Source organism: Ochotona curzoniae, unplaced genomic scaffold, assembly GCF_017591425.1.
Source record: "Ochotona curzoniae isolate NIBS_2020 unplaced genomic scaffold, NIBS_Ocur_1.0 contig_4105, whole genome shotgun sequence".
Taxonomy (NCBI): domain Eukaryota; kingdom Metazoa; phylum Chordata; class Mammalia; order Lagomorpha; family Ochotonidae; genus Ochotona; species Ochotona curzoniae.
In genome coordinates this window covers 7,942,317-7,954,545 of record NW_024466129.1, presented here as the reverse complement: position 1 = coordinate 7,954,545, position 12,229 = coordinate 7,942,317, and the positions used below count along the sequence as shown (strand labels likewise).

The window sequence follows — 12,229 nt, the reverse complement described above, 5'->3', positions numbered from 1 at the left end:
GCCCAGCACAACCAACACAACCAGTGAGATCTGCGAACTACCCTTACTGTGGGACTCTAATAAAGACAGTCTAACAGGGGACAGCACCGTGACGCAGTGGGTAAAGCTGTGATGTCAGCATCCCACGTGGACACCAGTTCAAGTCCAGCTGCTCCACTAGTCACTCAGCTCGCTGCTGATGGGTCTGGGGAAAGCACAAGAGAGCGCAAGTGCTTGGTCCCTGTCACCCACAGGGCAGATCTGGAAGCAGCTCCTGGCTCCTGGATACAGACTGGCCCAGCCTAGCTGTGGCAATCACCTGGGGAATGCAATCAGTGGATGGAAGATTTCTGTTTCTCCCTCTTTAACGCTTCCTTTCGAATAAATAAATTCATCTTTTTAAATGCAATCTAATGATTTGCTAAGTAACCAACATAGGCAATTTTCTGGAAGGAGATTACTTGCGATTACAAGAATGATTCATCTCTGGCATTAATTTTTTTAAGCATCCTACTCAAATGAAATGGGGAAAAGTATTAGTGAGAAAACCAAGTAGTAAGGATACACAAAAGTAAAGGTGGTTCTACATATAATTTGAAATCTCAGCATGCCCTTAAGTGCTTTAAGTTACAGCCATGAGTAACAGCCCATCAAATTTAAAAGGCAAAGAAACTAACAACTTAAAAAATACCAGATGAACCACAGGCAAAAAGACTGACACAAGTTAATTTTCCTTGTAATTGTTCTACTGTTTAGTACAGCAGTCATTCCACTCAAGTTTTCTGAGACAAGACACTACTTCTAGCTTATAAATACCATTTGGAAAATGTGTTAAATCCCCAGGTAATAGCTCATTACACAGGCAACTTTTTGGTTTAACAAAGAAAAATCTGTGGTTTTTAGCAGATACCAATGAGAGAGCTAAAAGAGCCACTACAAGAGTATTTGTCTTTTAGCCACACTGGTGCTCTTAGATTAGAACACTATAGGAGCAACTACGGTTTGTGACACAGATTGCAACAGAGCTCTACATACTCCTAACCCACGTCAATCTAGAATATGTAGAAGGATCTTGACAAGCAGCAGACAGCAGAGAAGAGACACACGAACGACAGGACTCCTTAAAAGATGTGTTTTGTATTCTCACTGAATGGGACTTCCCCAAGCTAAGAACCCTACCAAGATTTTCCTCAGTATTAAAAACCTTTGAATTCTGAAAACACAGCAGCTTCTGAGTACCTTTAACAAATTATATTTTAAAAAAATAATTCTACAGAAACTTAATTTCAAAACTAGCTTCAAGATATTTTTAGTAAAAAACTTATGCTTAAACAGTGGCTCTGAGTAAAAACATTACCCATTTAACTATAAACCACAGGAATGTCCTGAACGAAATCTGGGCTCAGAGTGTCACCAGCAAGAATCTCTCTTCTGAACTGAATCCTATTCCAACTCCAACGTGCATACAAGAATACGTTCAGGAACGAAATTCAAGATGCTCCAAAGCACTCTGAATATGCTAAAGGGACAAATGGAAAACAAAAATATTCTTAAGCTAACAGTCCACAGAGATGCTGTGACGAGGGCACAGGCTCCTCTCTCGCCGGGCAGGGAGCCCCTGGGGGACAGGTGTGCTGCGCCTCCACTTACGCTCTCGTTCTCCTTCTCCCGCTCCGCGCCGTCCTCGTGACACTCCCTCATCGCCCTCTGGATGCAGGCATTTAAGCAGTGGCGAATGACATGAATCAGTTTTGCTAAAATGTTTAAGATAATCGATAATTAGCATGTTTCTTCCACAAAATCAATTTTCTTAATAGTAAAACCATAAGTTCACATAGTTAAATCTATTTACAGTAAATCATTAAGAAATGCATTACAGCACCAACCTCAACGAAACAACAAATGCTAAACATGTAAAATGTGCTTATACTTCAGGGGAGAGATAAATGGAGCAGCAGCAACGGTCCACACCTATGTTAGTGCAGGCAGTGTGCTCGTGTGCATACTGGTAGAACCTTCTGGCAGCTGCGTGATTCATCTGGATCAGAGTGACACAGCGTTCACACCACACCTCCTCTGGCTGGTTCACAGGCAGGAAAGAATTAAAGATGAGGCTCACCAGGCGTCGACACACAGGTCGGGAATCAGTTTGCAGACGAACCAAAATATGCTCCATGGGGCATATTTTCCAAAACTGTATACAAAACACATAGGTAAAAGAAACTTATCAATTGTTCCTCATCTTAAAAATAGCTTAAGTAAGGTTTCCAAAGCATATCCCAAAAGGAACCAATTTTTCTATTTAAAACATTGTTGCAAATGCCAAGCCAAGCCGAGCTGAAACCAGGAGCCATGAGCCATTTCCTGATTTCACTTGCATGTGCAGGGTCCCAAGACTTTGGGCTGTCCTCAACTGCTTTCCCAGGCCACAAGCAGGGAGCTGGATGGGAAACAGGGCTGCCGGGATTAGAACTGGAGGCGCTCATATGAGTTCCTGGCACATGCAAGTTGAGGACTTAGCTGCTGGGTTCCCTCGCCGGGGCCCCCTGTTAGCCTTCTAATATGAAAGTAAATACAGCTGTGATATGGGCAAACTACATCTCTTATCAGAGATATAGGCTATAGTCCTGATCACTCGGGGCAACCTGCCAGCCCCTCTCCAGCACTGGGTACCCACATGATCAGATTCCCACAGCTTGGTCTCTGCCTCCTGGCACTCCCACCTCACTGTCAGACCATTTGCAAAGGTAAGAATTTAATATATTGTTTTTCCACTCACAAGCTCTCACAGTTGCTTACTCCTTGGACCTAGAGGCCAGCAGGCCCTTGGACCTAGCTTTCTCAAGGACCTGTGCAAGTGATGGATTCCTGTCTGCGATCTTTAGTGAGATGGTTCTCACCAATGTTTAAACATTTCTTTGTCATTACAGCTCTTAAAACAGACTCCTGGGCCCAGTGCGGTAACCTATTGGCTGAAGACAAGACTCTGGGCTCCAGGCTTCAGATCAACTCCTCTCCAGCTGTTGCAAGTCACTTGGGGAGTCAATCAACAAATGGAAGATTTTCCTTTATGTCTCTCTTCCACTCTGTATATCTGACTTTCCGATAAAAAAATTTAAAAAAATAAATATAAAAGAACAACCGTCTCCTTAGAAAAGCCTCACCTTCCTTTCCCTTCTCTACAATCTACTAAGAGTGATTGGAGGTGAAGGTGAGAGAACATGTTCCTGAGATGCTTGCACTCCAGACTCCTCTTGGCATTCTGAAAGTTACCATGCTTTAAGACACCAAGTAGACCCAATTCCATAAGGACGCAACCCCAGCACTGGGAAGAGAAGTTAATGTCCAGTGTTCCGAGTAGTACAGGAAAAAGAATGCAGCAATGGCTTCCAGTTTTATCATGGACTACGATGTTCTGTCAATCAAAATCCCAACTCTGACACAAGAAGCCTGAAAACTGCAGGAACAGACTCTTGGGTGTGAGTTAGAGAAGGCGCTTGCCAGAAGGTTTAAAACAGACTTATTCTAACCATCTTAGCATCCTTCCAGCTCTCTCCCCGACCGACCAGCGCCCCTTGCTGCCTCTCCGGACCCAGGGACACCTCCTGCCTCACTTCCAACGGATCATTCACAGCCTTGGATGCACACAGGTAGTCCTGAGGCTGACAGCACGGCCAACAACTGACATGGCTGGAAACCTCCATGATTTTAATTTCACAACAATCCCAAATACAGACACCCTATTTTATAGATAAAGAAATTGAAGGTTAGCAAATAAAAGACCGTAAGACTTGCCAGTACTCCACAATGATGTCTTATAATATCACAGAAGAGCCCAACTGGAAGTTTGTAGGTGTACACCGACACAGATAAATTAAAGGAAAGATCTGACATTTCTTGCACCTAGTATGGTTAACAACAAAAACAAACACAACTCTCATTGATTCTATATTACCTACACATGGCAGATCTGCCTGACCAGTGTGTCTAGTGGCATTGCCCGGCTTGCTCCTCCCTTAACCTCAGCTCTCTACGGCATGCCTCCCCACACCTGCCATCTGGACTTGTATACCCACAACAACGCTTCAGAATCTCGCCAGCAACTCACCCCACCTGCATCTGCATAGCTAAGGAGATGCTCTTTTTGGCTCCTACTCCAGTCATCAACATCCAGGCTGCCATCAATAAACTAAACAACAGCTATTTCCACTTTTCTTACCAGTCCTTTAAGAACAGATTTACACTCAAATACAGTACTAACTCAAAAACTTCCCTTTTAGACTCAGAGCTACAATTTTAATAGGCTATTAGAACAAATGAAATAAAAATTAGAGCCAGCTTTTTGTTGTTGTTGTTGAAATTAACATGCTGGCTCTAGATTTGATATGGAAATGCAAGAAACTAAATTAGCAAAAGAATTTTGAAATAACAACAAATTACGTGAGGAATTTACACAAGACTTACTACCGTAGAACTGGTAACCCAGTGCAGCACTTATATATGGACAGATAAACAAATCAAGAGAACAGAGGAGAGTCCAGGAATGAACCAGACACATGGTCAATGATTTCCAACAGAAGAACCAAATTAGCTCAACTGGGCAGGATACTGGGTATTTACATTTTATACATTGCTCACTCAAATATTCTTTTTCTTAGCAAAAAATTCCAGAGATAAAAATTCAGAAGGCACCAAGCAACACACAGAGGATCTTTCTGTCATCTCTGGCCCTGGGCACCCACCGCCCCACCTTATGCAATCATTGCTAGTTTGTGTCTTCTTACAACATTTTAGTTAATCATATCTGAGTAAATACACACATTCTTCAGCTCCTCATTTTATATAACCACTAGCATACTATAAACATTTCTATACTTTTGAGTTTTATACTTCAGAATCTTAAGAAGTATTCTCATTTAAATGCCACAAAAACGTCTCTCCCAGCCTTTGCAGCAACATAGCATCATTTCTGTCAGAACACACCAGGTGTTTAATAACATACCAGGTGTTTCCAAATGCTATACCACAACAAAAGAGTATTTTAAAACCAATTTCTAAGAAATATTGTGGGAAGGAAGAAAGTTCATGATGTTAGCAAGAAACAAAGTCAAGAACATCATAACCAACATTTTCATTCATAAATTGAACAGAATTAAGAATAAGAGTAATCAATATCAATGCAGCACCTTGTATAAAGTCAAAGTGCATACTGGCTATAAAACAAGTATCTTCCTGCTTCCTTTGGTCCACAGGGAGAAGGCCCACAGTCAACACCTTCTTACTTACCATTTAAGTGTTTACTAAGTGATAAGTAATTAAGCATTACATCAAATATTTGAATTAAAAACTGTCATACTAGATAAAAACGTAAGACTTAAAGGTCTTTCAAAAGCAAAACATACATTAACATTTCTTAAACACTCAATGAAAAACCTTTTTAAAAAATTAAATACATGCTAACAATTTATTTAAAATGTGACTACCAAATCTCTTGGAATGAAAATTGCCTTGTCTTGCTGCCTGATGAATACAAGTGTCAGCACTTCAATATATTAAAAAATAAAAACCTTTTTTATCCTACCTTAGCAGCTCTCACAGCTTTGATTTTCAGAAGCATATCAACGAAGGCCACTCTTACTTTCTCTGAATTGTCATGGAGACAGTATTTGAGTGGTGGTAAAAGCTGTTCTAGTAATGGGTGACTTAGTTTATTATCCAAAATTATCGGCAGACACTACAACAAAAGAGAAACAGTTCAAAATCAGAGTCTGCCAACAAAAAGGTCAGGTAAGAAATTTAAGAAAACAGTTTCATGTTTACAAAAACTATTGGTGAAATCACACAGCTACAGAAAATAGGTACACTTACCGTTCTGTAAATTTCCTAGTATTTATAATCAACAATTGATAATCATCCCATTCAGTGTTTTGTTCAAAAAAAATTAAAGCAGTTATAAGTAAATTGTAATGCTTTCTACTTGTTAACATTTAGAGTTTTTGAATTAAAAGAAACAGAGGGAAGACAGCATTGTGGTACAAGCATTGAATATTAGAGTGCCAGTTCAAGTCCGATTTCCAATCCAGCTCCCTGCTAATGTGCCTGGAAAAGTAATGGAAGTTGGCCCAAGCACTTGGACCCATATCATCCACCGGGAAGACCCAGATGGAGTTCTGGCTGTTGGGAAGAAAGCCAGCAGATGGAAGATCTTTCTTTCTCTTCCCCTCTCTCCCTCTTACACAGTCATGCTGCCTTTGCAAAAAGAATCAGAACTGCTAAAATAGACAACCACATCTTGACACCCAAGGATTTTTTTTTTCCATTTTTTAAAAGAATTCATAGATTCTCTGTATTTCCAGTTTGATGACCACGTTGCTTTAATCAGCACACTCACAGATGTGGTGCTCCAGACCAGCAAGCAACAAGAGGCTAGCTAATCTACTTAGGCTCAGATGAGCACCAGATTACACTTCCACACATTAGCTCCTTCTCCACTAGTTGTCAAGAATATGTAGAGTAATTTTTAAAAGAACTCTACGCAGTTCATATTCTGACATGCTGTGCTCAGGTGGCCCTTGAGAATTCATCTGCCCACACTGGCAGTCTCTAAGTCTCTATGCTACCCTGGTTCAGCCCACACTATCCCACAGCCAAATCTCATCCTGGCCACTACTGCACCGTGCTGCAGCACAGTGTTCTAACTTCTTCAGACACTGCCTGCTGACTCTTCTTCCACTAGCACACGGGTCTACCTTCATCTGTGAACCATCTAGCCAAGGCATTTTAGAGTGATCTTGCGAAGCATCCTGAGGTAAGAAATGATCCGACCGCAGTCAGGACATCTCTGACAGAGAGTGCACTGGAAAGATACAGCTGCTGGAATCAGAGCAGCAGGAAGAAGCAAGTCATCCTTAAGGAATGCCAGGGAGCAGGAAGGAAGAAGAGCACGCACAGTATCAATTCAGCAGATGCTACCACAGGCTGAGTATCCTATACTTAAGAAACAGAAGTGTTCTGGATTTCTAAATTCTTGATTTTGAAATATCTGCATAAAGATAATGAGAAATCTTGAGGGCTCTCAAGGCCAAATATGAAATTTACCTATGTTTCAAATATACCTTCTTCACATAACCAGAAGATAATCTACCGTACTTGTCTTACTATGCGTTAATTGCAACATGTCCTAGGAGGTCGGGTGTGAAGCTTTGACTGATGGTATCAAGCTACCACGCAAAAAGCTGCTGAGGGAGCTACTCTGGACTTTGAATTTTCAAAATAGGAATGCTCAAACTGTATAATACAAAAAGAAAAGGAGAAGAAATGAAGGGGAAAGAGGGAACAATCCTGGACCCAGCGTGATGGCTTAGTGGCTAATCTTCATTTTGCACACTGGGATCCCATATAGATGCTGCTTTGTGTCCCAGCTGCTCCGCTTCCAATCCAGCTCCCTGCTGCTGGCCTCGGAAAGCAGCAGAGGAAGGCCCAAAGCCTTGAGACCCTGCATTCACATGGGAGACCCAGAAGCTCCCAGCTTTAAACTGGCTCAGCTCTAAGACTTGAGGCCATTGGAGAGTGAACCAGCAGATGGAAGAGCTTTCTCTGTCTCTGTAAATCTAATCTGTGTTTCTGTAAAAATAAATCTTCAGGAAAAACAAAAAAATCCTCTTGGGTACAAGTGGGTTGGAAAAGACAAGAAACTCGGTTTTGGAGATAAGAGAGTTACTGTGAAGTACTCCAAGGCTTCTCATCAGAAATGAAGTGCCCGCCCACCGCAGGCATCTGCTGCAAGAACTGGTCCTCAGCTGTCAGTGCACTCATCGCCTTCCCAGGCAGCCAGCGCACACAGGGTCTGAAGTTCTGTCCTTCAGTCCAGCAGAGCTGCAGTGCGAGGGGCTCTGCCAGCTTCAGAGCTGCCTGAAGGTTTGCAAGAGGTTTCTGCAGGCTGTCACTTCCACGAGTGTACCCCAGGAACAGCTTCCTAACCTACATTCTGCACAACCATCTCTATCTCTGGGCTACCTGGCTGGTGATCCAAGCAGACATTCTCTACACACTGAGATCAGCTATACACAGGCTGCAGCTAGAGCAAAGGCTAGAAAACTGACATCCCAGGGAAACCTACCAGGTTCACAAGCACTTTCAGAACTCTGCCTTTGGTCAACATTTAATGCCCCAAAGCAGTCAAAACAAAAATCAAAGACAAGGGACATGAAGAGGAGGAGAGAAAAATGAAGGTTTACAACAATATCTTAAAGGAAAAGACCTGGTCCAGGGGTCAAACTCAGCTCAGTGAACAAAAAAGGACAGTTAAAAAAAAAAATTAACCCAGATAGTTGAGTTTGGGGAAGGAAAATGACATCATTTCTTAGCTGGCTAATCTGACACCCTTCACAGTTTTCCTGAAATAGACTGAAAGCCTTACAGATCCTCCGGACTCAGCTTCAGAGAACATCAGTTACTGCAGCCTGGGAACCTCTTGCCTGGCTTACACCCACAAACACCCTTTTCTCACTTTACCACCAAAGTCCACAGAAGAGAACCAATGTTTACCATATCATCAACTAACACATGCATTAGTTTCTATCAATCTGCAACAACTTTATTCAGGTTGCTAAGATTCTATAATAAACAAAGATGGCTTACATAATTTAAAAAAACACAAACAGTAGTGATCGGCCAAGTGGTTAAGATAGTCAGTTCTCACATTAAAGTGTTGGGTTGAAAACCCAGCACTACTTGATTCCAGCTTCTTGCCAGTGCAGTCCTGGCTCAAGTAATTAGGTCACTGCTAATACACAGGATACCTGCATTGCATTCCCAGTTCCGGGCTCTAGTCCCTACCGCTGCAGGCATTTACAGAATGAAGCAATGGACACAAACTATTTCTCTGTATTTCTTTGTATTTTTCTGTTTCTCAAATAAAATACAAAACATTTTTTTTTTATTATTTTACCTTAAAGACAGAACAACGGACATCAGCGGAGCTTGTATCAAACGCCAGCTCTCCAGTTACTTTCTTCAGGAGATCAATAAGAATGGTTGGGGGCATCATCTCCCAGTATTTGGAAGCTATTTTACAAACTCCAAGGATTCCTGTGGAACGGACCATCGGATAAGGATCTTCTAAAAGGCTCTATAAGTAGGAGGGGGGGACAAACCTTAGAAATCTTAAATTAGTTCCGTTTATATCACTATTTGCTTTATACATTAGCATTCTGAAGTTTCACCGTTTAAGAAAACATATAGTTACAGAAATATTGATCACATAGATTCCTATCTCAGATGAGTTATCATTCCCAAAAGAGATTATTTTAAAAGAACAGTTTGGAAACATGAATTGCCTATCTACAGGACTTTAGTGACATAAGGGCCTAATTGTACCAGCTACCTCAATCACTGGGACTTTGAGAAGTACTGTTGACTACAGTAAAAACTGACATCAGACACAGCCTTTGTGGACTATTCGCTTGAATTCTCCAATATTATAACACAGAGAAACGAGAGTAAAATCATTCCACTTGTCAGGGCAGCACTGTGGAGCAGCCGGTTAAGCGGCTGCCTACAACACAGCATCCTATATAAACACCAGTATGAAGCTGAGCTGCTCCACTTCCAATTCAGCTTCTTGCAATGCACCTGCGAAAGCAGCTGACTATAACCCATTGCCTGAGCCCCTGCCACCCACTTGGGCGAACCAGATGTACTTAAGGCTTCTGGCTTCATCCTGGCTCAACCCCAACCAAGGCAGCCATTTGGAAAGAGAATCAGTGGATGGCAGATCAATCTCTCTCTGTTTCTCCCTCTCTATAACTCTGGCTTTCAGATGAATAGATCTTAAAAAAATGACAATAATAATCTACTTTAAATGAAGTAATCAAGCCATAGCTGTCAATAGTTACTAGTAATTCCAAAAGAAATAATGAAACATTATGTACCAGAGATAGAAATAACACTGAAAAAAAAAAAGAAAAGAAAAAATAAATAAATGACATTGCCTGAAAATTTCATGTAACAAATAAAACCTCATAAAAACAGGCACCTGATCAAGTCTCCCTACTGATTTACAGGAAACACAAAAAGTTAGAGCAATATATTAAAAGCATGGAAAGAACAGACTGTAGGAAAGTCAATATAATTTGACTTCTTCAACAACAAAAATATCATAAAATAAAGATGAGGCTGGAAATGGGACACAGTTCCAGCATCCCAAACGGATGTAACTTCAAGTCCCAGCTTGTTCTACTTTCTATCCACGTCCCTGCTAATGCACCGGGAAAAGCAGCTGAAGATGGTGCAACTACCCAAGACTGCCACCCAGACAGGAGACCTGAATGTGGAATTCTACGTCCTTAGTTCAGACTGACCCAGCCCCAGCTACTGCAGCCATGTGGGAGTAAACCAGATGAAAACTTGATCTCTTTCTCCCTATCACTATGTTTACTTTACTTTGCAAGCTAGAAAAATAAAAACTGAGGCTGACACTGTGATGCGGCAGGCTAAACCACAGCCTGTAATGCCAGCATCCTGTGAGTGCCGGTTCAAATGCCAGCTGTTCCACTTCTAATCCAGCTCTCTGCTAATGCATGTGAGATATCATTGGAAGACACGTGGGAAACCTGGATGGAATTATCTGGCTTTGGTTTGGCCCAAACCTGCTACCACGGCCACTGGGGAATAAACAGCGAATGTACGATCTCGCCCTCTCTCTGTAACTGTTGCTTTCAAACAAGGTTGAAAAAACAAAGCTTTTTAAAAAAATAAACAATAGTAAAGAAAACCCACATTCATTAATTTGCATTTAGATGCCTAGGCATCAACCATCGTCACAAAAAACTATCATCCCACATGCCTAACTCTGTGATCAGCTTGACTCATCTCTAGAAACTTAGCTGAATTTCTAGTACACAATATGTAAAATTCATCCATGTAGTCCTGGTATTATTAGACTACCATATAACTGTAAGTAATTTTAATGTTCCCATTACATGTTAGCAACTAGTAATTTATCTAAGTACTTGATAGTTTATTTTTTACTTAAATTTCGTTATAATATACTATTCCCAGTTTTAAACCAGCAACAGAACTAGAAACAAATTAAGTGGTTAGGTAAGACCACACTAAGAGACAAATAAATAAATAAATTCAAATAAAGGTACTTAATCCCTTGTCACTGTGCTCCACAGCTTCCATCCAAGCAGCTAAAGTGCTTGGCAAGTCATTTCTAATTCCCTAGTTAGCTGTCCAGATCAGGAACAGCGAGCATGAATACCACACAGGAGCCAAGCATGGGATAAAAACGAAATGAATAAAGCTTCAGAGAACACCAGAAGAAGGAAAGGTGGCTAGATTAACAATGCATCCCAATGTAAACACTTGAGGAAAACCAAAAGGGGTTTTCAACAGTTTGACAACTCAGTATAAAATCACGACTGCTAAAAATTAGCCAAAATCTAACTTGTTGTGCAAGTTTATTTCAGGAAACTGAATCATGGTCACTAAGAGGAATTCTGGGCAGATATATATGTGGATGACGTCCAACAGCAGAGCACCAATGACTCTTCATTTGAGATGAGTCCATGCACGTGTTACATTTTTAGAAATATAATTCAGTTCTGTGCATGTCTGAGGTTTTCTAAAATCAGAAAACAAAAAATGGAGCAGCATGGAAAACACTGACAGCATTTTCACCATTACTGTTTTCCTAACTTTTATCCTAACTAGTAAAATAAATAATATTTACCAAACTTCTATTAGAAAAATGCTACAAATAAGAGGGAATACAGAGAAATAAGAAGCTAGCTAGCACTCTCCCAGCAAGATGAAAAAGATCTATACTACCCCCTGGAAACAAGCACTTGACCTTAGAAGTACTAACACCTCACTTGAACAAATCAGCTCTATTATCTGTAGGTGTGACCTGGGACAAAGCCAGTGTTTGCTAATTCATACCAACCAACAGCATTACAGTAGGCAGTATCATAATCCCTATTTACAAAGGCACAGGAAGTATAGTTACTTGCTCAACACCTCACAGCTATTAAGAAAGGTGTACTCAACCCCCCGGGCCCTGACATCAGAGCACATACCTCACCATTATGACACCACCTCTCACCTGGGAAGATGAGGGGTGTGCACGTAAAATGCTGAAAATTGCATTGAAAATAATGAGTACCTATATATCCCAAGAGTGACTGAGAGACGAAAGGGACACCACGGTGCACACTGCTGCAGAAGGCCCTGGGGAGAGTGGACA

General features: G+C 41.2%; 1 protein-coding gene across 3 annotated transcripts in view; it reads right to left on the bottom strand.

The window, feature by feature from the left end:
• NCAPG2 (non-SMC condensin II complex subunit G2) overlaps positions 1 to 12,229 on the bottom strand; it is a 62,806-nt gene that overhangs the window by 27,599 nt on the left and 22,978 nt on the right. For all 3 annotated transcript variants that reach the window (XM_040984362.1, XM_040984361.1, XM_040984360.1), the window contains 4 exons: positions 8,930 to 9,109; positions 5,561 to 5,713; positions 1,951 to 2,173; positions 1,630 to 1,733 (listed from right to left, as the gene is read on the bottom strand). In XM_040984362.1, the coding sequence (XP_040840296.1) occupies positions 1,630 to 1,733; positions 1,951 to 2,173; positions 5,561 to 5,713; positions 8,930 to 9,109 (660 nt within the window). The remainder of the gene's footprint in view (positions 1 to 1,629; positions 1,734 to 1,950; positions 2,174 to 5,560; positions 5,714 to 8,929; positions 9,110 to 12,229) is intronic.